Source organism: Lissotriton vulgaris, chromosome 6, assembly GCF_964263255.1.
Source record: "Lissotriton vulgaris chromosome 6, aLisVul1.2, whole genome shotgun sequence".
NCBI classification, from domain to species: Eukaryota; Metazoa; Chordata; class Amphibia; order Caudata; family Salamandridae; genus Lissotriton; species Lissotriton vulgaris.
The window spans coordinates 1,226,225,777-1,226,253,469 of NC_141694.1; the positions used below are offsets into that span (position 1 = coordinate 1,226,225,777).

At 43.7% G+C, this 27,693-nt stretch overlaps 1 protein-coding gene across 1 annotated transcript in view; it reads right to left on the minus strand.

Annotated features, from left to right (window-relative positions):
* The window catches only part of LOC147708657 (uncharacterized), a 147,126-nt gene that overhangs the window by 8,794 nt on the left and 110,639 nt on the right, over positions 1 to 27,693 (minus strand). Inside the window, exons 17-19 of the mRNA XM_086925758.1 lie at positions 20,869 to 20,940; positions 18,354 to 18,443; positions 17,615 to 17,686 (exon numbers count right to left, since the gene is read on the minus strand). Of these exons, the coding sequence (XP_086781884.1) occupies positions 17,615 to 17,686; positions 18,354 to 18,443; positions 20,869 to 20,940 (234 nt within the window). The remainder of the gene's footprint in view (positions 1 to 17,614; positions 17,687 to 18,353; positions 18,444 to 20,868; positions 20,941 to 27,693) is intronic.

Below are 27,693 nucleotides of genomic sequence, written 5' to 3' on the forward strand. Positions count from 1 at the left end.
GCATTAATTCACTTAAAATGTTCTTCCTTTGAAAATGCCTGGACAGTAAGGCATCCATGTGGTGCAATGCAGTTGTGACATTTTAATTTCAGCCCACAGCAGCATTTTCATTCTATTTCAAACCTCTTCAGTCACCCATGGCACTCTGCCTAAGTCAAAAGGTGATCATAAATGCTCCAGAACCATCAATATTGTTTTGAGGAAATCACATGTGATGGCAGACAAAAGCCTTAACCTCTTAGCTATTAGGTCTTCCCCACCATCCCCACGGTTGTAAGCCTTTTTTTGGCTATTTGGGTTAGCTTGTGCTTAGGCCCCTGTAACTTTTTGTCAACATTAGGTATCCATGCCAAATTTACGTCCTTTTCTTCCAACATTATTGGAATTATAAAGATACCCATTTTTTTGGATTCCTCTGAAGGGGACCCAAAAATTAGCCAAAAGACAGCAAAGCACATTTCTTTTCTTTTTTGTGGAAAAGTGGGGAAAAAGTGCTGCAGAAGAAAGCATCAGTTTTTTCCCCTGAACATGGTATCATCAAACAGTTTGTGGTACTCAAAACTTCATCTTCCAAGCGTTGAGGAACAGACGGAATTTTGTGAGAAAACCCATATGTTTTAACAGTTTGGGCATTTTACTGGGACATAGCCTATTTTTGCTACTTTTTGTGCACCAATCTCCTTCCAGTTAGTGGTAAAAATAGAATTGGAAGCAATAATGGATCCTGGAAAACTATACATTTCTGAAGTAGACACATTTCTGAATTCAGCTAGGGGTCATTTGTGTAGATCCTTCAAGGTTTTTTTTAATAGCAACTAATAGTTGAAAACAAGAAAAATTGAAAATGAGATTAAAAAAAACAGCTATTTGAGCCAACGTTTTCACCTGTAACATCTTCTATGTCGTTCAGATTTCTTTACAGCAATATACAGTTAAATCCACTGGGCCCTTTTGGTTGTGGGGATATATAGGACTTGTAGGTTCACCAAGAACCAGGGGAACCCAGAGCCAATAACTAAGCTGGGTCTTTGAATGGTTTTTCATTGTGTACCGGGTATACAGCAATTCATTTGGTAAAATATAAAGAGTGAAAAATAGGTATCAAGGACACCTATGTATTTCCAAAATGGGAATAAAATATAGAGTTTAGAAGCAGTAGCCATTTTCACATCTCCGAAATTGTGGAAACCCATACTAGCATGTGAATTATAGGACATTTTTCAAAGTGACATCATTTTTACACATTGGCTTACATTTGAAAGGCAGAAATGCATACAAACTCAATACGGAATATCAGTTGCTTTACAAATTTGTGTTCCTCTAAGTTTCCCCATAAAATGGTACCTCACTTGTGGGGGTAGGATTAGTGCCCGCGTCAGGAAACGGGCCAAAATTGCAATGTGGACACACCACATTTTTACAGTAAAAACTGACCCTTTCTTTACAGTGTTTAGCTGTAGATTTTGAACCCTAGCTCTACTGGAACCTAGGGAAATCTAGCATACCTGTACCATTTTAAAAAGTAGGCACCCAGTGGAATCCATAAAGGGGAGACTTGTGCAGTTCTCACCAGTTCGGTTACCCAGTATCCCTTCCAAACCTCAAACCTTGAAAAAAACACAATTTCCTCACATTTCTGTGATGGGAAGTTCTGGAATCTGCATGGATCTACAAAACTCCATGCACCCCGAATTCCCCAAAGCCTTCCAATAAAAATGGTACCTCACTCATGTGGGTAGGCCTAGTGCCCGCCACAGGAAACAAGCCAAAATGCTAAGTGGACACACATCAAATTTTTTGAGTGAAAATGACCCTTTTTCTCAAAGTGCCTTGCTGTGAATTTTGAACCCTAGGCCTGCGGACACCTAGGGAAACCTAGAAAACCAATAAATTTTTAAAAACTAGACACCCAGGGAAATCCAGGAGGGTTGACTTGTGTGGCTATCACCAGGTTCTCGTACGCAGAATCTCTTGCAAACCTAAAAATTTGTCGCAAAAAATACAATTTCCGCACATTTCTGTAAGAAAAATGTCTGGAATCTACGTGGATCCACAAAATTCCACCCACCTCACATTCCCCAAAGTCTTCTGATAGAAATCATACCTCACTTGTGTGGGTAGGCCTAGTGCCCACGACAGGAAACATGCCAAAACGTAAGGAGAAGTGTGGCTCAATGGTGGTTAGAGGAGGCAGACCATGAAGCAGAGGTCAGACCCGGGACCAGGGTTCAATTCCCGACGCGGCAGGGTCTTGAGCCCAAAATGTCCACGGACTCGATAATTCTCGCTTCGGTGCCTGCTCGAATCACGGGTTCACACTCTGCAACTCCGGGCAATAGCTATCTTAATCTCCACTATGGCCCCCCCCCCGCAGCGGGATGCCTGGCTTTCACCTTGGGGGTGCCCAGTACGGGTTATCTCACAGGGAAAAACCAGGACGGGTTCCCAAAGCAAGTGCTTAGAGACCTGTTGGTGATAATGCGCTATATAAATATAAATTACAATTACAATTACGTGGACACACCCCATTTTTACAGTGAAACGGACTCTTTTTTTTTCAAAGTGCCTAGATGTGGATTTTGAACCTGGGGAAACGTGGTGAACCTATACATTTTTGAAAACTAGACACCCAGGGGAATTCAGGAGAGGGTGGCTTGTGTGTCTCTCACCAGGTCCTGTAACTCAGAATCCCTTGCAAACCTCAAACTTTGTCACATAAAACACATTTTCCCCACATTTCTGTAATGGAAAGCGCTGAAATCTACGAGGGCCCAGAAAATTCCACCCACCCCGCATTCCTTAAAAGTCTCCCAATAAAAATAGTACTGCACTTGTGTGGGTAGGCCCAAAACACAACTTGGACATACCACATTTTTACTGTAAAAAAAGACCCTTTTTTGCAAAGTGCCTAGCTGTGGATTTTGAACCCTAGCTCTGCCGGCACCTAGGGAAACCTAGTAAACCTATACATTTTTTAAAACTAGACACACAGGGGAATACAAGATGGGGGTGACTTCTGTGGCTGTCACCAGGTTCTGTTACCCAGAATCCCTTGAAGACCTGAAAAACTACTGGCCCATCTCGCTCCTCCCCTTCGTGCCAAAGTCACAGAGAGACTCGTGAACACCCAACTCACCGCCTTTGTCGAATATAACTCCATCCTAGATGCCTCCCAGTCTGAATTCCGCAGCAACCACAGCACTGAGACCACCCTTCTAGACACCACTGATGACATCTGCATACTACTGGACCAGGGACACACAGCGGCCCTCATCCTACTAGACCACACCGCGGCCTTCGACACCGTGTCACACCGCACACTCACAGCCAGACTTCGCGACTAAGGGACACAAGGAGCCGCCCTAGAATGGATCCAATCCTTCTTCTCTGGCTGAACCCAGAGGATCAGACTCCCAACCTTCCGCTCCGAACCCCCCGATATCACCTGCAGGGTACCCCAGGGATCACCTCTCAGCCCTATGCTCTTCAACATCTACATGGCCCCCCTCGCCACCATCATCAGACAGCATGGGCTCAGCATCGCATCCTACACCGACAACACACAGCTCATCCTGTCCCTCACGAAAAATTCCGAAGACACCAGACTCTGATTTCAGGAAGGAATGAAGAACGTGGCAACCTGGATGAAGGACAGCTGTCTGAAGCTCAACGCAGAGACAACGGAGGTCCTCATCCTCGGACCCTGCTCCGCCACCTGGAACAACACCTGGTGGCTGCCTGCCCTTGGTATCCCACCCACCCCCACTGACCATGCCCGGAACCTCAGCATCATCCTCAAATCCTCCCTGTCCATGAACTGCCAGATCAATGCCGTTACCTCCACCAGTTTCAACTGCCTTCGCATCGTCCATAAGTCCTTCAAATGGATCCCCTCTCACTGCAAAAGGACCGCCACCCACGCACTCATAACCAGCAGATTTGACTACGGCAACGCCCTCTAGGCCGGAATCAACAGAACTCTTCTACACAGACTCCAAACCATCCAGAACGCCGTAGACAGACTCGTCCTCTGAACTCCACGGCTCAAGCACATGTCCCAACACCTACGCACCCACCACTGGCTCCCCGTCAAGAAGAGAGTCACTTTCAAACTCATCACTCACTCCTACAACAACATCGGACCCAAATACCACAACGAGAGAGCCTCCTTCCACGCACCCAAGAGAAATCTTCGCTTCACCAACCTCGCCCTGGCAGAGGTCCCCCCCATCCACAGAAACAAAACCGGAGGAAGAGCATTCTCCTGCATCACAGCCAAGACCTGGAACGAGCTCCCGGTGAACATCAGACGCTCCCCAACCGTGCACACATTCAGGAAGAACCTCAAGACTTGGCTCCTCGACTGATCCGGAGCTGTCTTCCCCCCCCCGCCCAGCGGCTTGAGACCCTCATGGGTGAGTAGCACGCTATATAAACCACTGATTGATTGATTGAAATTTTGTAAAAAAAAACAAACACATGTTACTCACATTTCTGTGATGGAAAGTTCTGGAATCTGTGTGGATCCACAAAATTCCACCCACCCCGCATTTCCCAATGTCTCTCAATAAAAATGGTACCAAACTTGTGTGGGTAGGCCTATTGGCTGAGACAAGAAAATGGCCAAAACGCAAAGTGGACACACCACATTTTTACAGTGAAAACTGACAATTTCTTGGCAAAGTCCCTAACTGTGAATTGTGAACCTTAGCTCTGCTGGCACCTAGGGAAACCTACCAACCCTATACATTTTGTAAAACTAGACACCCAGGAGAATCCAGGATGGGTTGACTTGTGTGGCTCTCACCAGATTCTGTTAACAAAAATCCCTTGCAAACCTCAAACTTTGCAAAAAAAAACAAATTATCTCCACATTTCTGTGATGAAAAGTGCTGGAATTTACGTGGAGCCACTAACTTCCACCCACCCTGCATTCTTTAAAGTCTTCCGATAAAAATGGTACCTCACTTGTGTGGGTGGGTCAAGTACCTGCTGTAGGGAAGGGCATTGTGGAGATTTCAAAATTACCTAGCACAAAACACATGGTTTTGCAAAGGGGCTCACCTGGGATTTTGGCCCCACACTTGGTGGCCATCTAGGGAATCCTACCAAGCCCAGACATCTTTGAAAAATAGATACCTATGGGAGTTCATGGAGGTATGGCTTGTGGTAAACAGTCAAAATATCGAGTTTTTAATTTCGACCTACACTTATATCGAGTTGCTAATATCGATGGGACAGAATATCGATGTCCAGAATATCGATGGCCAGAATATCGACCCTAAGGTAAGTAATATCGAAATTACTAATATCGATAGCATATATATCGATGTAAGTAATTTCGATTTACTAATATGTGTTAGAAATATTAGTTAAGTATTTAAATTAATTGTTATAATATGTGTTTAATATGTTTTTATAATTTAAAAATATATAAGAGTAAATAATATGTTTTACTACCACAGCGGGTTGTGGGTTTATAGGGGAATAGGGTGGGAAGTAATTTATTTGTAATTAAATAATTATTTTTCAATGATTAATTTATTTTGCAATTAAATAATAATTGGCAATGATTTATTTTAATTGATTAATTGATTAATTAATTGATAATTTATGTATATTTTTAACTAAATTATATGTTTTACTACTGGAGCGGGTTGTGGGTTTATAGGGGAATAGGGTGGGAAGTAATTTATTTGTAATAATTAATTTTGGGTAAAGGGGTATTTTTAGGGTTCAGGGTCAGTTTTCAGTTTTTGGGTAAAGGGGTATTTTTAGGGTTCAGGGTCAGTTTTCAGTTTTTGGGTAAAGGGGTATTTTTAGGGTTCAGGGTCAGTTTTCAGTTTTTGGGTAAAGGGGTATTTTTAGGGTTCTGGGTCAGTTTTCAGTTTTTGGGTAAAGGGGTATTTTTTGGGTTCAGGGTCAGTTTTCAGTTCTTTGGTAAAGGGGTATTTTTAGGGTTCAGGGTCAGTTTTCAGTTCTTTGGTAAAGGGGTATTTTTAGGGTTCAGGGTCAGTTTTCAGTTTATGGGTAAAGGGGTATTTTTAGGGTTCAGGGTCAGTTTTCAGTTTTTGGGTAAAGGGGTATTTTTAGGGTTCAGGGTCAGTTTTCAGTTCTTTGGTAAAGGGGTATTTTTAGGGTTCAGGGTCAGTTTTCAGTTCTTTGGTAAAGGGGTATTTTTAGGGTTCAGGGTCAGTTTTCAGTTTGTGGGTAAAGGGGTATTTTTAGGGTTCAGGGTCAGTTTTCAGTTTTTGGGTAAAGGGGTATTTTTAGGGTTCAGGGTCAGTTTTCCGTTTTTGGGTAAAGGGGTATTTTTAGGGTTCAGGGTCAGTTTTCAGTTTTTGGGTAAAGGGGTATTTTTTGGGTTCAGGGTCAGTTTTCAGTTCTTTGGTAAAGGGGTATTTTTAGGGTTCAGGGTCCGTTTTCAGTTCTTTGGTAAAGGGGTATTTTTAGGGTTCAGGGTCAGTTTTCAGTTTATGGGTAAAGGGGTATTTTTAGGGTTCAGGGTCAGTTTTAGGTTTTTGGGCAAAGGGGTATTTTTAGTGTTCAGGGTCAGTTTTCCCTACTGTTACACCCACTGGAGTGGGAATAGTAATTATTGTTAAGTAATTATATATTATATATGATTTTTTTTTTTTAATTAAATATGTATTATTATTTTTTTAACAATTATTACATATATTTAAATATGTTTAAGTAATTATTAAGTATTATTTACATTTTTTTTCATGTTATTTTAAATTAAAAAAAATCGATATATTTAACAACGATATTTTTTACATCGATATTAATTTTTCGATATTTTGGTACTTACCATGTTGTACATAGGGCGTCGATATTTTTGCTATCGATATAATTACGCCGATATTTGTGTAGGTCGAAATTCTGTCTGTCGAAATTCTGTCATAGATCCATGGCTTGTATGGACCCCCCAACGATTTCCCATCCAAAATCCCCTGCAAACCTCAAATTTAGGGGGGCATTGGCATGCCAATTCTGGGCAACCCCAACTCCTACATACAAAAATGCCAGCGTAATCCCTGGTGCCTGGGGGGAAGATCAAGGGCTATTGACCCCAACTGCCTCCTGGAGGGGCAGAAAGAATTTGGCATTTTTTGAGGGGGTGGGGGCATTGGCATGCCCGTTCTGAACAGCCCCACCCCTGACCATTAAAAAAATATTGCATTGCCTGGTTGGATTTCAGCCCCGCCCATGGAGGCAGATAAGGGGCTATTGCCCCCACCTGCCTCCCAGGGGGCAGAAAGGCTGTTAGAATTTGTTTTGGGGTAGGGGTATTGGCATGCCCATTCTGTGCAGCCCCCATCCCTATGTAATAAAAAAATCCCTGGTGCCTAGTGGGCTTTCTGTCTCCCCCAGGGGGCAGATCAGGGGCTACTACTGCATCTTCCTCTGGGGGGGGGGCGTAGAAAGACTGTGGCTTTTTTTGGGGGGTGGGGGCATTGACATGCCTGTTCTTGGCAGCCCCAACCTGAACTTTGAAGAAAAAAAAATCCCTGGTGGCTAGTGGACTTTCTGCCCCACCCGGGGACGCAGATAAGGGGCTATTGTCCCATCCGCCTCCCGGGGGGGGGGGCAGAAAGACTGTGGTTTTTGTGGTAGGGCACCCCTACGTATGCAACAAATAAATCCCTGGTGCCTAGTGGGCTTTCTGCCACCTCACCCCCCCCCCCCGGTAAGCAGATATAGGGCTACTGCCCCCATCTGCCTTCTCGGGAGACATAAAGACTGTTGCATTTTTTCGGGGGTGGGATTGAGGGCATTGCCATTACCGTTCCTGGCAGCCCCTATTCCTGGCCAATAAAAAAAAGAATCCCTGGCATCTAGGGTGCTTTTTATCCCGGGGGGGGGCGAAAGAGTGGTTAGCGCAAAATAAAATGTGGAGAGCAAAGGCCCTTGCCCAATGGGTCGCTCCCCCCTCCCTGGTGGCTATGGGAGGGCACTCAGTCTGCTAGGGGATACCCTCCTGGGGCAATCCCACAAGTAGGGTTCCACTAGGGATGGGTACCATTGGGAAGGGGAGATTCTCCCCTTTCCAACAATACCTCTCCCAAGTGTTCCGGTGCTCGGGGGCTGAGATAGCACCAGGAGCACTGAAACAATGAAACTGAAACTAAGTTTAAGTTTTCTTTTTCAATGTAATGACGTCAGCGCGCCATGCGCGCGATCGTCATTACATTGAAAATTAAAAACAAGCCTCAGGAAGTTGGAGAAGCTCTTCCTCACCTCCCGAGGGGCCAAACAAGAAGGAAATCCCTCTGCTGCTTGCAGCAGAGAGATTTAGTGTGCCTGTGCACATTACGGAATGGTCCTGTCATGAGCACTGGAGCACTGGTGCTCATGACAGAACCATTCTGTCATGAGCACCGAAAGGGTTAATTATATGCACTATTCTCGAGCATCAGTATTTTTCACAGATTGACCGGCTTTGAATATTCCCTATTATCAGACAAAGACCATCCACCATATATGAACTGACATCAGAGTTTACTTTAGTAGTCCATCAATGTCGCCTTACGTGAGCAGTCATATCACTGAGGCACAGCAAGTGAGGCAGACATTAACAAAGTAAGTAAACTGCATAAAGTATGCATACATTTCTTTGCAAGTGCTATTGTTTTCCTCTGAAAAGCGATCTTGGTTAGGAGATGAAAGTGCCCTGTAGGCCTGGCCCCTAATAGTACCATTTATATCAGTGCTCTACTTGCCTGCAGATGGAGGGATAACTGCAGGAATTCAATTGAAAAAAAGGGGAGTACATATTGCCTTAGAGCCTCGGAGGGACTGACTAGCAGCATGTACGAAGTGCAAGTGATATTGTCTAGTAATGACTAAGATCTGCCTGATCAGAGAGTGTTTTGGAAGTTTGACTCACTCTTAGAGGAATGGGATGAAGTGTGCATAGGGAGGAGAGCTGACACTGGTAACTGCTACAGTAGTATTGTCAATGGGTGGGCACTCAGTCTATCTTAGTTGATAACAGATGGTCTGCTGCTGAGGACTGGTTCTGCACTGCCACAGAAATAACCTAGGATCCAATTAAATTAGTTTCAAGGGTTTTTATAGAACATATAGCTACCAAAGATGGGCGTTCCAGCACTGACAGGCTATGCAGGATAGTGGGCTGTTTAGGCAAATAAATGGGTTTTGAGTGCCCACCCACTTGTCGTTTGTCCTAAGGCTGATGGGTAGAGAATTCCAGAGTTTTGGAACAAGATAGTCAAACGAGCGACCACCGCCTCTGGCTCCCTTGATTCTGGGGACGGTGAGGATAAATTGTTGGATCTCAGTTCTCTGTTGGCACTGTAGGTATTAATTAGGTGCTGAAGGATATGCAGACTAACCTTGTGTTTTGCACGATGTGGAATGCAAAGTGATTTGAATTGTTTTCTTTTATGTATTGGCAGACAGCGAAGTGTGCGTGGAGCAGGGCAAGCTTACTGAGCTCCATTGAGCAAATTAATGTAACAAATATGGGAAGTGTTACAGTTAGTGGTTGGTGTCTTCAGTCCACTGCAGTGGGCTAGAAATCCTCTTGCTGTGATATAGAAGCTTGGGCAACCTCCTACCTGGCCCTTGGGTAGTTGGTGACCTAGGGCCCGATGTAGGTGGCCGTTTCAGGCCATTTACCGACCGGTAACGGCCGATTTCGGCCGTTACCGACTGGTAAATGGCCAATCGGTATGTAGGGGCCTAAATCCAAGGCCACATGTAGGTAAATCTACATTTACAGAATCGGTAAAATTACCGATTCGGTAAAATACCGAATCGGTAATTTTTTCCGATTCTGTAAATTCCATATGTGGGTGGGACTCTTCTGAGTCCCAAAGGGCTTAACGAATCGGTATTTTACCATGAAATCCAACCTCATGGTAAAATACCGATTCCGGTGTGCATGCACATGTGTGCATGCACACCTATGCCATGTGGCAGGCAGACCTGCCCCTAGGGCTTGCATGCCTGCCACATGGCACCCAATCCTGTTTAGGGGGTGCCAGAGGGTGTCAAAGTGACACCCCCTGCACCCTTGTGAAATTCGGTATTTACCGATTCGGTAAATACCGAATCGGTAAAGCCTATTGATTCCTATGGGCTTTGAAGCCCATAGGAATCAATAGGCTTTACCGATTCGGTATTTACCGAATCGGTAAATACCGAATTTTACCGATTCGGTAAAAGGGAACATCTGGATTCCCTACATACCAACCCCTCACATTTACCGAATCTTAATTACCGAATCTGTAAAATTCGGTAATTTTCGGTAATTAAGATTCGCTAAATGTTACTTACCTACATCTGGCCCTAAATGTAATAGGAAAAGCCTATTCTTGGTTTCTAGAGGTCCTCATTTAGGGCTTGTGAAACCTATAGGAAGTTCAGTGCACCTGCAGCAATTGATGAATCAGGCATACCACTGCAATTCACTCAAAAGCTCATACTTTGCTCCCTCACAGGCAGTGCTTAATTTGAGCCGACAGTTACATGTGGGGCCCATTGGCACTCATATTTTGGGACTGGCACTTGTTTATCCTCATCAAACTGACCCAGAATAAGAGAGAGAAGCAGAAAAGGGGAGTAAGGAGGAAAAATAACGGTGAGCAACTGAAAAATTAAGAAATCAGGGATGAAAAAGAACCAGCAAGCTTTAGATAAAAGGGCAGGGAATAGATGGCAGTGGATGAAAAAGGCATCAAGTCAAATCAAGACTACAAATCAATTGGTAGCGCTGTTGGTGGGATTCCAAGAAAAACTTTGGGCCCTGTATTTATTCGTTTGCAAATTAAGCACTACTCACTAGGCTTTATTTTTACTCTTGTGGATGGAATAGGTTCAGCATATGGCTGGAATGATATCCTAGTGGCTAGTGAGAGTGGGCTTTGGAGGATAGACTAGTCTACATTCTAACCACTTAGAACCATGCTTTGCGAGGTGAGACATCTATAGCACATTAGTTCTAGCTTTAGGTAACTGGGGCGTGAGATGAGAGAGGTGAGAGGTGAACGAGTGTTTCCCACCACGAGCTTCACACCCCATGCCAGAGGCTCTGAGTAAGATCCACTCCATGATAATAATGGTTAATGATTCTATGTCATTATCAGGGGTGGGCGGAGCTCGCGTAGTGGTACTCTGTGGAATTTCACAGAGTTCCTGGAAAATTCTGTGAAATTCCGCTGAGTTCTGTGGCCTGGCAGAGTGCCCTCCCTGCCCCCCTGCACCCCCGCTGAAGCCCAGGCCAACCGCCCTCCTCCCGCTAAAGCCCCCCGGCCCTCCGCTCCCTCTAAACCCATGGCCCTCCCTCCAGCTAAACACCCCGGTTCCCCGCATCCCTCCCACTAAACCCCTGCCTCCCGCCCCCCACCTACGTAGTAAGGCCCAAAAGATAAAAAGAGTAGAGACCTACCTTCCTCCCAAATCAGTGTCCTGCTCCTGCTGCAGGGCCTGGATCCACTCTGCTTCTGCTGCTCCGGTTGAATTACAGGAAGAATGCAATGTGCATGGCGTACTGAGTGAAGACATGTCTGACCCTATCCTAGGATTTGATAGGGTCAGGCATGCCTTCACTTAGTACGCCGTGCGCACTACAGTTCTTCCTGTAATTCAACCGGGGCAGCGGAAGTGGAGCCAGGCACAGCAGCAGGAGCAGGACAACGATTTGGGAGTAAGGTAAGTCTCCCTGCACCAGTGAACTCTGCTCCACTGCGATTGCGGCGTTTTGGAAAATGTAGCACGCCAAACGGAGTGCAGAGTTACTAAAACTCTACAAAATTCGTTGGCGGAGCAGAGTTAACCGCCAGCACTTAGTCATTATATAAGCGGTGTCACCTGCAATGGAAACTTATGGTACTCAGGCAAAGAAAGTGTGCTTTCATGTCTCTTCTTAGCTTCTTTAAACCAAAGCGGCCACACTTTGTTCTCATTGCATCATTGTGTACAGACACAATCTACCCCACTCCCTTTTCTTCCCGGTGAGATCCAGAATTATGCTCTGCAATGGTTGCTATTGCCATAAGGCAGGTCATAGGCTACCGAAGGGTATATAAGCTTCCAGGTAAAAGAAGGTGCATGAAATATAATGCTGCTTCTGCTGATACTATTATAGAAGTGCAGTTTTACATTTATTCTTTAAGCATTGTTTTTTTAATCGCTTCAAATACTGAAGGAAGGCATGGTGTTTGAAAGGTGGGTTTGGAGGTCTGAGGAACTGCATATAGTCAGCATGCCATTTTCTCATTCCTGCATCAGGGCACTGTAAGTTACACAACAATGTACACACAGACCACCATATGAGCACGTTCACATGTTGCAACCAGGTATGTTATTGTATATATTATGCTATATTTACTTTCCCTCTCAAGGAGTGTTCAGCCTTATTGCCCATCTCTCTATACTTTATTCAGAGCTGGCCTGTCTTTTGTTTGCAGAGCCAAATAAGATGAACAGTTCCAAAGTTTGAGCAAAAGCTGACATTTATCCTACTAGGTATTGATTGCCTGTGAGTGTGATCTATATCACATTGTTAAGCGACAAAATATCAATCTGCAACATCGAATGCAGGATACCACTATAGACCATATACTGTGAAATTACTATTCTTTTTTTTATCTCTTCATTCAATTTTCACAGAGGCAAACAAACAGCATAACATATCCCCCAACTGTCGAGGACTTTGAGCGGAACATGCATCAATTATTACATAGGTCTTCCTGAGGTCTGGGCCGTAACATGATGCCAACGCAGACTTTTTCCTTTTATTGTTCGCATCCACATGAAAACCCACCAGTTCAACTTGTGGCTCAAGCCCGTTCCACCCTCCGTCAGCTAAGAATCTCCCACTTTTCCTCAATGTCTCTCTTTCCTCACTTCTCTCCAGGGATCGCTGATCTTCTCGAATTTGCATGGGCACCCTCTTGCCTTCTGCTCCCATACACTAATTCATGCCTTCCTCCCACTCCCGTATGATAGGTGTAGGAAAGTGTCCCATTTTGCATGGTTGCCCCCCACTTTTTGCCTGCTGTTTGATGCTTCTTGACTAAGTGTGCCCTGGGTACCTACTAATCAGGTACCCAGTGCCTATGTTTTTTTACCAAAACTGGACCCTTGCTCCCACATTGGCACTCCGCTGGCCTACATATAAGTCCCAAGTAAAAGGTGCCAGGGGCTCCAAAGGCATTGGAACCTGAGATAGTCTCACAGGGCTTAATCATATATTTTGCCACACTCAGGAACTCCTCCCCTGATCCATACACACTGCCACTGCAGTCTGTGTGACAGGGGGAGAGCCTAAAACTACAGGTCGACATGACACAAATCGATGTGTGCCACGCCCACCAAAACACTGCCTCTAGTAGGCCTTACAGCCCTTAGGCAGGGTGCATTATACCACAAGTGAGGGCACAGTTGCATGAGCCCTCTGCCCCTACAGTAACTGTGCCATTTACAGGTGTTTTTAAGTGCAGTGAAGCCATTTTAGACCATGGGTTGGGAGTTTGGCACCCCGAACTCCACAGCTCCATGATGGCTTTAATGAAGACTGAGAAGTTTAGTATCAAACTTCTCAGCCCATTAAACCCCCACTGATGCCATAGACTCCTGAGGCTTGAGCCGGGAGCGGAACACAGCGTCTTTGCTCTTTTGCAATCTGCTCGTATTTTAATAGTATTTTAACCTGCTTGTGTTGTATTAGAGGCTGTTGCTTGGGGGGCGGGGGGGAAAGTCCGCGGTACTCTCCGTGATTGTTTGGAGCGGGACCACCATTATGTGGTTAGTGTAGGTCAGCGGGCTAGTTTTCAACCCCTGACACTACATACGGACGTGGTAAGATGAATGCGCAGCGGACACACGCAGGGGGCACGCCGTTGGCGCGCCGAAGGGAAGCCCGTCTGCGCCTGTCCACACCGCCGCCAGATGCCAGACCCTCTGCTCAATCTACTGTTGCCCCACGCAAGTATTCACACGCTGTGCTTTTGTCTTTTGACACTAAATGATCTACTCCTGCCTGGATTCCCCCAGCTGGTTCCTTTAAGTGCAAGCAATGCCCTTTTCAACTCCAAATAGATAGGTTAGGCTCACTTCCTCCGTATTTAGTTGAGTTTAAGTTTCTAAGCCTTAATTGCTGGTCGCTGGCTAAGCACCATGCTGAGGTCTTCGACTTACTAATAGATGAGTCTCCAGATGTATTATTCTTAATCTTGGTTGGCTCTCCCTCAGGCGTTATCATGAACCAAGTTAACAGATCGGTAATGGGGGGGTGGCATTGCAGTAATTCACAAGGAGTCTTATCACTGCAATTTTATAAAGGAGGACATCCCTGACTGCAAATGCCCCCTTTTCAAATAACATTAAACCATAATCTCACTGTTACTGGTCTTCTTATTTATCGACCTCCAGGGCCATCTAAAGTGTTTAGGGAAGAACTGCTGAATAAAGTTATCTTCTTCGCCAGTAAAGCAGCGAATTTTACTATTTTAGGTGACCTCAATTTACATCTTGAAAACAATGGCAAATCGGAGATCGACAGTTTCCTGGCAGATTTAGAGGCCTGTCAATTGGCTCAATGTGTCTCTAATAGCACGCATGTAGAAGGCCACCTGTTGGACCCTATATTTTTGAACTTAAGTTCCTTAAAGGTTCTGTCGCCAATCCCTGTGGTCTGGACAGATCATGTTCTCATAACTTTTTCGCTGAGGTGGCAATGAAAGCCTACATTGAACTGCTCCTTACCAGTTTTAAAACATCCTGGGCACAAGTTAGACATAAATCATTTCTTGGATTTACTGTTAAGCCACAAGCCTCAGCTTCCACCTGATATTGATGATGCAAATACTCTTTTTCAGGATTGGCTGACGCAAGTTTTGGACAGTTGTATCCCTGCCAAACTGAGCGTTAAAAAAAGAGGGCAGTCTAATCCCTGGTTTAGTGAATCACTGATTAAAGCTAAAAAAACACTGCAAACAACTTGAGTGCACCGGGAGGCACACTTATGATGTTGAAGCAAAAAATAAAAACGCGCATCTATGAAGCTCGATCATAAACTGGCCCGGAGAACCAGAGCAGAGTTTATGGCCGGTAACATCTTGGTAAGCAATAACCCCTCTCAAACAATCTTCACCCTGCCCTGGGCACCACTCCCAAGCCAACGGACCAAGCACGCAACCTGGGCTTCATCCTAGACTCATCCCTCTCAATGACCAGACAAGTCAGCGCCGTCTCATCATCATGCTTCAACACCCTGCGCATGCTTCGTAAGATCTTCCGATGGATCCCCACAGAAACCAGGAAGACGGTCACCCAGGCACTCATCACCAGCTGACTGGACTACGGAAACACCCTTTACGCCGGTACCACAGCCAAACTTCAGAAAAGACTCCAACGCATCCAGAACGCCTCCGCACGACCCATCCTGGGCATCCCCTGACACAGCCACATCTCCGCCCACCTGAGAGACCTGCACTGGATCCCAGTCAGCAAGAGGATCACATTCACACTCCTCACCCACGCACACAAGGCTCTCCACAACCAGGGCCCCAAATACCTCAACAACCGACTGACCATCTACTCGCCCACCGGCAGCTACGATCGACCAGCCTCGCCCTCGCCGCCGTTCCACTCATCCGCAGAACCACCGCCAGAGGAAGATCCTTCTCCTACCTGGCAGCCAAGACATGGAACTCCCTCCCCACCCACCTCCGGCGAACCCAGGACCATCTCTCCTTCAGGAAGCAACTCAAGACCTGGCTTATCGAGCAGTAACAGACCCCTTTCCCCCAGCACCTTGAGACCCTCCCGGGTGAGTAGCGCGCTCTACAAATGCTATGATTGATTGATTGATTGACAAACAAGACATTCCAATTGTCCACTTATGTGTGGTGTCACTAGGGACAGGAACGTTTAAAAAGGCCAACATAAAGTTTAAGGCAAAACAGAAATCTTAGAAGCTTATTGTATCCAACACAAATGTCTATCGTTTGCACTGCTGCAGGTGATATGAAAATAACTATGTTGTTGAACAATCAAGCTAAATTTTATGTTTCAGGTAGAACGTACTGCAAGGTTACTGGAAAAAAAGTTGTTTGAAAAATGTGTCCCAAGATAAGTGAGCATGAATCGCACACAATGCAATCACCATTATGTAGTTATGGTTTAGTCAAATGCTCCATTGAAAAGGCTTTCTCAGATTGCACCAAGACCTTGGACCCTGCAACAAATTGGACAAGATACTTTCCACCATGCCAAAATGTGTACAGTTCTGTAAAGGGGAAAAAAGTTAAGAGGCGAGTTGAAAAACTTAAATATTCTAAATCCAATAAATGTCATTGTTAGCTGACCATTTGAGAGAACAGCTTGGACAATCCCTTACTCGTACAAGAAGAATGTGTTTATTAACAGACTCTGGGGCATATTATCAAGGAAGAGGTTAACAATTATCGTCGGTTTAGTGGCAGAAAACTGCCGCTAAAGCGACGATAATGGGCTTGATAATATGCCCTTGAGAATTCCAATAGAAGTCCATGTTCTGTTGTGAACCTGGGCTTCTATTGGAATTCTCCAGGGCATAATATCAAACCCTTTATCGCCGTTTTAGCTGCAGTTTTCTGCCGCTAAACCGGCGATAATTTTAACGCCGTTCTTAATAATATGCCCCAGTGTTTTTTTCTAAAATTCTATATTCAACATAATCAAGCACTACTTTTTCTTTCACTGGAGGCAACTAAATAGGATAATCAATATTTTACTTACTATTCTCAATAAACATTTGTCTGTTTGAAATCAATATTTTCAAGTTTATTACCCCAAAGTAAATATGTAAAATAAAAAATACATCAAAGGTAACATTGAATATGGCCCACTAGTTTATAGAGGGGTTCCTTTGACGTCATATACCAAGAAGGGTGGGGGGGCAAGTGCTCTGCAAACATCAAAAAATAAGTGTGTGCCTGAAATTGGATTGCCACTCCCAATTGGACTGGGAAACATGGTGTCTCTGTTATGTCAAAAGTGCTGTCATAATGTACAAAAAACAAAAAGAGGGTACTGGATTGTGAACAGTACAACAGTCAGATGTCTTAGGCACTTGTAAATGGTGATGTGGATATACAGGTTGTGCAGATCTAGCAAGTAAAAATAAATATAATCTCTGTATCAATGGCAGAATAGTTGCAAGCTTACCTTGAAAAGTCGTTGTGATTACATAAATATGTTTACTCAGCGAAGGTGCAGAAAAGGGATGTGAAGGGAGTGTGGGATAATTTGGAGGAGTGAAAGAAAGGATGAGAGACAGACTGCCTTGCAAATTGTGCATTGTAAATATTCATTCATGTAAAGAATTGATTGGTGACCTTTATTAATCCTTGCAAAAACAGCATTTATTTTCCATTGATAAGCCTTTAGAAACAGTCATTTCAAAACCCAGAGGCCAATAAGATTAGGTTGCTGTAAAGAAGAGGTTGTACAGTTTTCTTTAGATGGGGGCCGAGGGCAAGGGATGAGATTGGCTTTTTAGACCATTCACCATTGCTAGAAGCCAACTGGATAAAATGTACTAGGACAAAGAAAATACACAAAAACATGGTGGCCTTTGAAATCCTGTGTCACTTACCCTTTCGCCAGTGTAAAGTATCAAGCTGTTATTCTGCCTCATCATTGCCTCTGTGGTGGGCCCGCGTTGCTGCTGAAGTGGTAAAAAATCGCATGAGGCAAAACGTTCTCCAAGGCCCACTTCCATTATCTACACAACACCATGCCCATAAAGAAAAACCCTCATCAAAGTGTTTAGCAGCACCCACGTTTAAGAAGGTGATTTTATCTACTGGATGCAATCTCATAAATTGTATGACAAGCAAGTGCATCTAAATTTAGAAATATGGCTGCGGTTAAAACTGGCGAGCCAACAAATACCCAATGTGTATGAAGATCTATGCCTCTTGAACTTATTTACACTTTATTTGTAGGTTGGGTAGGTGAGGGAGGACGTGCCAGAGAATCGAATGGGAAAGCTAAAAGAAGAATGACGTCTAATACAGCCATAAGGGGAAAGAAGAGGAAAGGGGAAAGAATTTGCCAGAAAAGAAGCATAGTGGAATAGTGAAATAGGCTTAATGACAGCGCAACAAGCGGAGATACTAAGAAGATGGTCCAAATTTTAGAGGTATTATTGGTTGGTGAGAAATGCTAGGAACAGCTTTGTTTAGAGGCTGGTGAGGTTAGTTATAGATTGAGAGCAGGATGTGGGAAATAACATTTATAGTGGATACAATGTTAGAGAACATGCATGGAGGGCAACTGAAATGCCCAAATACCTGGCTCCCATTCCTCCAATAAAATACTTTTTCACTTACGCATACTCTTCCAGCAATATGATGTGGGATGCTCAAAATGGATGAAAAGCTCCTCTGTCCCATGCGGTGTCTAGAAAGGCCTACAGGAAGCTGTAAAGAATACAAAAATGATTTCAGCAAAGATTAAGGCCAACTCCAGCCTCCACTAATGAGGCTCACATTCCTGCTCTGCCCACAACTTTGTATTTGAGGATGTAAAATTATTAATATTGTCCTACCATTTTATAACAAAAACATGCTTGAATATATATGTATTATGTGTATATCATCAAGTTATACACACACAGACACATACATATATGTATATATAATATATACTTTTATATATAGATATATTTTGAAATATATTTATACATGCCTGGGTACATGCGGGTACAGAAGCTAGCCAAATATTCACTCAGTATGGCCCTTTCGTTTGGGTTGTGTATCCCTCTGTTCAAAATGCATCTTTTGAAAACTCCCCTGGGAAATAATGAAGTCCACATAAACCTTTTTAGTTGTGCAGGTTTTGATGAGTCAAAGCTCAGTGAATCTCATGTCAGGTGTTTTCTTGCACCTGAATGTGTATTCCCTCTCGATGACCAGACAAGTCAACGCCGTCTCATCATCGTGCTTCAACACCCTGCGCATGCTCCGAAAGATCTTCCGATGGATCCCCACCGAAACCAGGAAGACGGTCACCCAGGCGCTCGTCACCAGCCGACTGGACTACGGAAACACCCTCTACGCCGGAACCACAGCCAAACTTCAGAAAAGACTCCAACGCATCCAGAACGCCTCCGCACGACTCGTCCTGGACATTCCCCGACACAGCCACATCTCCGACCACCTGAGAGACCTGCACTGGCTCCCCGTCAGCAAGAGGATCACGTTCAGACTCCTCACCCACACACACAAGGCTCTCCACGACCTGGGCCCCAAGTACCTCAACAACTGCCTGACCATCTACACGCCCACCTGCCAGCTACGGTCGACCATCCTCGCCCTCGCCGCTGTTCCACACATCGGCAGAGCCACCCCCGGTGGAAGATCCTTCTCCTACCTGGCAGCCAAAACATGGAACTCCCCCCCCCATCCACCTCCCTCTAACCCAGGACCATCTCTCCTTCAAGAAACAACTCAAGACCTGGCTCTTCGAGCAGTAACGTACCCCTCCCCACGCCAACGCCTTGAGACCCTTCCGGGTGAGTAGTGCGCTATACAAGTGTCATGATTGATTGATTGATTGATTCAGAATATGTGAAGCTGCAACAGTCACTAAAATCTTCTGAATATGATAATGTAAGAGTTTCAAAAGACTACAGACTAGATACACTCTGCATGGTGTGCGCATGTGTGTTATTTCCTAAGATGTCTCTAGCATTCCTCTAAGACCTTGGTAGTCCAGCAACATCTTATGAAGCTTGCAGGATTCCACAAGCTCCTTGAGTGACTGGGCCTAAGTCAGCAGAGCTGGAGGAGGCTTCTTATGTACCAAAGAATAGTTATCATGCATTAAAAGTTACTCTGGCAGAGTAGTTCCATTTATTATGGCAGCTTTGGGTGCTAGGCATCAACAATGCAATCTTGATTCTCGATCTTCCTACCAAACTAGTCCCTGACACATTTCTGGTCTGTCAATACCATGTCCTGGTCTTATCATCAAGGAGTACAAAGATTATAATGAAGTCAGTAGATCATGGTAAGAGTGATGAAAGAGTTTGGTGGCTCTGGCAGAGGGCATTAAATTAACTGTAGATATTTCTGAAAATGTTGTATTCCAAATCTTGTATCATAAAAGGCATCATAATTCTCTTAGACTTGTTTGTAAAATACATGTAAAGGACACCATATTTCTACTTGCGAATGACATTAAGATGGGTGCTGCCATTAAATATGCATTTACAAAGCCAGGGAAATTCCTATTTACTTTTGCACAGTTGAAGTTTGTACAAGCCATCAGTCTCGGTCTACTTCACTAAGAGAAAATTTGCTTTCTGGTGGTGATGAGATAAACAGTTTCAAAGGTTTGCTTGGAATTTATAATTTATCTAGAAGATTGGGTGTCTTTTATATTGAGAGTGTGGATGGCTAGTTCAGCTGGTAATGTTGGAATCAAAAACGAAAGAAACAGCAGTGATTCACATAAAATCTTCCTTATACATTTTGGCTATGAGTATATGGTAGTATTGCATAAACGACGCTGTCTTGAGAAATGTACATTGTAAACAGTCATCTATTTAAAGAATCCATTAGAAGCCTTTATTAACCTTGAATAAACAGCATTCATTTGAAGTTAACAAACTTCAGTAGACAGTAAGATAAGACAATGTATGATAGAGCAGATTGTGTAGTTAGTTATAGAGTGAGACAGATGGCATGAAATCACTGGTTTTGTCGACTACACATTCATAGACACCAAAAGATTAAATGTTCTGAGGCACAGGAAATGCTCAAACACATGGTGAAGGAAATGCTCAAACACAAGGTGAAGGAAATGCTCAAACACATGGTGGACTTTGGTGCCCCGTCTTACCCTTTCGCCAGAATAAGGTAGGAGGCGTCGGCTCTCGCTCATTATTGTGTCTGCCGGGAACCACTGTGGCTGCTGTAAAGGTAAAAATTGCATTAGGCAAAACATACTTTAAGGCCCATTTTCACTTTCCACATCAAACTCCCCTTCCATGACCACAATGAAAGACTCTCATCAAACTTTTCAGTGGCACCCAAGTATAAGTAGGAACATTGATCACACAGAGTTTGTTGCCAGCAACCTAGTTTCTAGTAATTCATGTGAAGTAGGAGATGACAATATTATTTAGCTGTAAAGTATCTTTAGCCATCGATCCCTTAAAGGTTTAAAGGTTTTAAAGATCTCCAGTGTCAGGGCAGTGTATTTGGCTAGTTTGCCTATAGACATTCCATGAGTATAAATAGACTGCATGAAGTATTTTTCTGGCAGACAAATAATACAAGCAAATATTTTTAAAGAGAAATAACAGCAAGGATGCATGTTCACCTTGTTAGGATGTAAGGGAGTGGACAAGTTCATAGCCAATGGAAAGAGATGGATCCTAGTAAAATATACTAATTAAAAACAACAAACGTAAACTTGTAAGATTGATGAAAGTTACATAATTTTGCAGAGAAAGGTGAGGATTATCTTTGTATATGCAAGTGATGTTTTCCTAAACATCAGCCTGCCTATGCAGTCTGTGCTATTTATTTGTACTACACTCGTGCATCCTTATTATTTTTTGTAATTGCGCTTTGATCTCACTGCCCATAGGCATGTGTTCACTAATGATGAAGAGTGTCCTAAGAGTTCTCATCTAGAGCTGGTTGTAAGGTATTATCCACAACTGCCCACTGCAAAGTGTGTCAACATTAGGTAATACCATGTTCTGAGAGCATAACCCATTAATTGACTACCATGTATGTGAGGGGATATGACAAGAAGAACAGGCAATTAGGAGCTTTTACTACTGAGCATGTGGAGAATACATCTATTAGCACCCTATAGGAAGGCCAAAAAGCCGATTGCAACTGCTGGCTTCTAGTCCTTCACTGAACCTGGAACACAGGCAAATAAGAAGACTTAGTGTGATCATTCTACTGCCTTGGACTAGCTGAGCCAGTTTCACGATTCCAGAGAGCATTCTAATAAGTATATTAATCAAAAAATGTCCATCCACTGGAACAATAGCTGAAGATGAAAATCTTGAGAATTTAATACCACACACAGAAAATGTATTTTTGGTATTGTTTTTTTCTAAGAATGCTCTTTCACTGACTATACTAACAAATAAAAACAACAAATATTCATGCATGGTGCACAAAAATCTTTATTTCGATGTTCCTCAAATTAGCTAGACATAGATTCCCTTCACATTTTTTGCCATGAAAAACAGGCATTCAATCCACACGGCCTCTCAGCATTAATCAATCAGTAGGTTTGTATAGCCTTCTTGTCACGCGCGAGGGTATACAGGCGATGGCAGGGTCCAGTTGATTAGCCAAATAGTGAGGTTTTCAGGGACTTTCAGAACTCTGGAAGAGATAGGGAGGTCCGGAGATAAAGGGGTAGCTCATTCCATGTTTTTGTTGCTAGGTAGGAGAAGGCGCGACCTCTGCATCTGCTAAGTCAGATGCAGGGGTGAAAGTTAGAGACGGAAGTGGAGCGGAGATGTATGGTGGGCGATTTAAGTACAGTCGATGGTTCAAGTAGGTGTGTCAGCAGTTGCGTAGGGCTTTGTATACGTCAGCCAGGAGCTTGATACCTAGCATCTTTTCTGTACAGGGAGCCAGGTCATTTCCCTGAGGTAGGGGGAGATGTGGGTTTGTCTAGGGCAGGGGTCTCCAAACCGGTCCTGGAGGGCCAGATCCATGCCAGATTTTTTGGATATCCCCATTGAGATACATGTAGTAATTTTAAAAATCTGGCATGGATCTGGCCCTCCAGGACCGGTTTGGAGACCCCTGGTTTAGGGAATTCCAGGGCGAGTCTGGCTATTGTGTTCTGTATGGTCTGTAGTTGGTTCGTAGCGTGGGCAGTGGGGGTCTGAGTGAAGAGGGCCACCATGATGCATCCAAGGGGGAGCTTTTGTTTCTGAAGATCAGTACTTCTGACTTGTCTGTGTTGAGCTTCAGGCAGTTGTCCTTCATCAAGTTGGCAACGTCTGTACTGCAGTTGTGGAAGTTGTTCTTGGTGTTGGCGGTGTCTTCATAGAGAGAGAGGATGAGTTGTGTGACATCGACGTAGTATATGATGCCAGTCCATGGGTTTTGATGATTCTGGACAGAGGTATCATATAAGTGTTAAAGAGGGTGGGGATGAGCGAGGAGCCTAAGGGTACTCCACAGATGATTTACTTTGGTTCAAAGGTGAAGGGTGGAATGACTTTTTGCATTCTTCTGGTGAGGAGAGGCCATCAATCCGAAAGCAGCTCCTTGGATGCCCCTGTTGTGCAGCCATCTGATGAGTGTGTGGTGGGAGTCATATCGTAGCCTTCTAAGAGGTCTATGAGGATCAGAGTCACAGTCTCTCCTCAGTCGAGTAGGGTTTGGATGTCATAGGTAGCCACCATGAGGGCTGTCTTGGTGTTGTGGTTGCTGCGGAATCCAGACTGAGAGGAATCCAGTAGGAAGTTTGGTTCCAGATGTGAGGAGAGTTGTTGGTTGATAACTTTTTCTAATACTTTGGCCGGGAATGGGAGCAGGGTGATCGGTTGTCAGTTGTGGAATTCACTGGTCTCTGCTAATGGTTTCTTTAGTAGGGGGTTGACTTTTGCGTGTTTCCAGTCTTTGGAGAAGTGGATTGTTTTGCCACGCTATGGGAGACATTTATGGTATACATAAGGGGAGTTGCCATAAATAAACATTCGGGGGTACTCCGCTCTATTAGGTAGACTTGCCCTGTTAGAGGACCGACTGATTGCGCTGGAGACAGAGGCACTTAAAGGGAACGACCCTCAGATTTTAGAACCATTGAAAATAATGTTGGAAGAGTACCACAGGGAAGCTGACAGCGAAATCAAGCACATGGGGAAATACACATTGGCCACATCCTTCGGTGAGGGAGACAGGCCGGGCTCAGTGCTGGCTTGGAAGTGAAGGGCTTGTTTGTTACAGAATTGTTGATTAATATTAGGATTCTTTGGATCTGGAAGTTTTTATAGTGTTTTAACACCTTAGCTGCATGTAAAAATTTCTCCCCAGTGCTGCGCTGTCCATTAGAACTAGTGCTGAATAGACGTTCAATGGTCGTGCGCAGCACTGGGGAGGTAGCGCTGCTGACGACCATTGGCCGTCAGCAGCACTTAAGGGGTTAACTGTTGCGATAATTCCTTAGAGGTTTTCACAGATCCTTCTATTCTTGCCTCACATTATTTATTTTTCTCAATTAGACTAATTTTTTGTAGCTCTTAAAATTGATTTTATATTTCTCTTTATCTTCTGGTTTATACTCAAGTCTCCATTTACGTTCTGATCCCCTACATTCCTGCTTTTCCCATCTAAGATCATCGGTAAAACCAGGTTCTGAGATATTAGTCTTATGGCTACGAAGGTTCTTATCTGGAGCTAACTGAGTTAATGATACGTCCTGCCATTGATGGTAGTTACGAATAGCTGTATCCGAATCGGGCTGCCCAATGGAGTTGAATGAATAAGAGATGAACTAAACTGACCAGCATCAATAGTACTTCATAGTCGTCCTAGTAGTACTTCCAATTTGTGGGCATGATTTTATTGCCTCAGATGGCCATTTATCTCGAACATGATTGCCTTATGGTCAGATCATGTCAAGGGGAGCGAGGATGTCCAGATGAGCTGTGGATTGTCTGTGAAAATACCATCAAGAAGATGCCCAGCTTTGTGTGAGGAGCCCTTTACAATTTGTGTTAGACCTGCACCATCCATATGATCCATTAAGTTAATAGACTCTGGATCAAACGGGTTATCCATATGGAAAGTAAAATCACCTAGAATAGTAAAATCTGTGGCGTCAGCTTTTAATTCTATAAGACTACCAATGGATTCGGTAAAGGCTTTTCTAGACCCACGCTGGCGATAAATGAGAAGTCCATTAAAAGAATAGTGACTATTAAGTTCAATTTTAGAATGTATAGTTTCACAGAGTGATCTCTTAGGAAAGATATTGAAAATAGTTTTATAATAATCTCTGGATATGAATGCAAGCCCTCCACCCTTTTTTAGTGGGTGGTCATGTCTAAATATCCTGAATCCCATGAGTAATGCCGATAATAGGTCTGGGTCAGATGATGAATCTGCCAAGGTTTCAGTGATAAAGGCAGGATCAATATTCTGACTCTCCATGAACACTGCAAACTTCAGTACATGCTTAACAAGCAATCTGGCATTGCTAAGGGTACAGCTACAACTTATTTTAAATTGTTTAGGGGGTGCCTCTGTCAATTTAGTAGCAGCAAAAGAGGTACAATGAAAGTTAGTGAGGAAGAAATCACAAACCAAGCATTTTGAGCCATTTGTGTAGCAGTGAGCGTCTAACTGGGGACCCAGACAAGGTTTACATGAGGCGTTGATAAAATAAACAGGGAATCACTAGAATAGGTAATAGGTCCCTTAATTTCTAAGGTAAACAGGGGGCTGGCGCTGAGCGTGGTTCGAGCTTGGATGGGCGCAGACGGGCTTGCTTTCTGTGCTCCATCTGCTTTAGAAGCCCCCAGGTACCAGAAATATACAAACGCTAGACTTTCACACACCCGAAATGGTGGCCAGCAAAGGAACAAAGAGAAGAGAAAGAGGAACTCTCGCTGCACATGCGAAAATGAGAACCTGCAGCGGCTCAGAGAGTCAGGCAGAAAATATAGGAGGTAAGATGCTCTCTAGTTGCAATGGGAGTGAGTATCAAGAGCAACAACCAACCCCCAATGATAGTTTTAAAAAGTTAAAAAGTGCACAGAAAAAGTGAAAGCGCATCTTACTAGTGTCTATTAGTGACAATTAAGGCTCTCTAGGGAAAGGTTAGCCTCATCCTCTTTCGTTTGGGGGGCTGTGTAAGGAAAGTGCCCCTTTTTGCATGGTTGCCCCCCCACTTTTTGCCTGATGTTTGATGCTTCTTGACTAAGTGTGCCCTGGCCTCCTGCTAATCAGGTACCCAGGACCTATGTTCTTTCCCAAACACTGAACCTTTGCTTCCTCTATCTTTACATCACTCCGCAGGTTTTTTTTTCCATCTTTTCCTTCTCTCCTTGTTTCAGTTTCCAATAGTTCTCTGCCTCCTTTCCCCCCTCTATCACTCTGAGCGAAAGTCTGATCATGAAAAAACAGAGTCCTGGGTCCCAGAAATGCTGGTGATCACCATCAGCATAAATCTATTGCTAGTACACTGCACTTTAACGCATTTTTAGAATGTTGTATGAGTGTTAATCTCTCGCCTTGCTGACCCGGTCCTTTTGTCAATTGAAGGTTCAAACTTCCTGCAGAGATTTTGTTCAGGCTCAATGGTATAGTATTAATGTAATATAATACCTGAACAACTCCTGTAGGGTGACAAACTATTTTACTATTTGTAGTATCTGTCATTAACCCCGATTGGGCCCTCTGCATAAATATATCTACGTGTTCAATCAACAGAGAATACTCAGTTCTTGGGATCTTGATACAGTGTATAGAAAATCAGTCTGACTGATCATATCTGATGGTCACGTGAATAAAACATTCAGTCATCTAAATATGGGCAGACATTCTTGGTCATTCAAATTTGCTGTCACTCCTCGATTTCTCTGAATGTGCTGAAGGTCTAAGGAGAGGACTTTTAATTTGCACAGAATAACTCGGTCTCGAGGAAATGGCAACATCCAAACTGTTGACATTTGATAACATCACTGAGCTGGAGAGGCCCCCATGATTTGTTGTATCTTCCTTTCTCTTATTCACTCAATGAGCTCCAACTTGCTATCTCCAACAGAGTTTAAAAGAATTAAACAAATGACAGGATATGAATAAACACAAGAAATACCTAGAACAATTATTTTAAAAAAAGGAGTTCATCCGTTGAACAAGGATGGAGTGAACCTACTTGAGATGTTGTAACTGATAATCTAGAGAGTGTACTCCCAGTTGTGAAGTTACGCTTGAAAGAAAGAGTTAACAATTATGTTCTTGAGCTCAGACATTCCGAAAAAACTGATTTTTCTATGTGCATGGCAATAGAGTACTTCAACTGTTCCACTGTGTCTATTATAGGCAGAAATTCCATTATTATTGGGGCCGGAGTGTTTTTTATGGCTCTTGCAATTACTTATCAGGCTCCATTCGTCAAAGCAAAGACGCTTGTCTCATTATTTAAAAGCAGCCGAAAATCCGTTGCCACTCATTTACCAGCAGCCAAACCCAAGCACACTCTTTTGTATTTTTTTTAGATATTCATTTTGAGGTCATAAGTAAGACACAAAATAACACATTACAAAACAAATCCATCAGTTGGTGGTACGAAAGTTGTTAGACATAACAATCGAACAATCATAGAGACAATGTAGCTGGTCACATAAAAAAACGATCAAGGACTGAAAAAACTAAGGGGCAAATTATCAAGAATGGCGTTAAAAATTATCCCTGGTTTAGCCGCTAAAACAGAGATAAAGGGCTTGATAATATGCCCTTGAGAATTCCAATAGAAGTCCATGTTCTGGTGTGAACATGTACTTCTATTGGAATTCTCCAGGGCATATTATCAAGCCCATTATCGCCGCTATAGCAGCAGTTTTCTGCCGCTAAACTGGCAATAATTTTAAGTTCTTAATAATATGCCCCAAGGAAAGTATAAGCTGTGGAGATGGGTGGTCACGACCTGCCTGCAATATCGCTAAACTGCCCC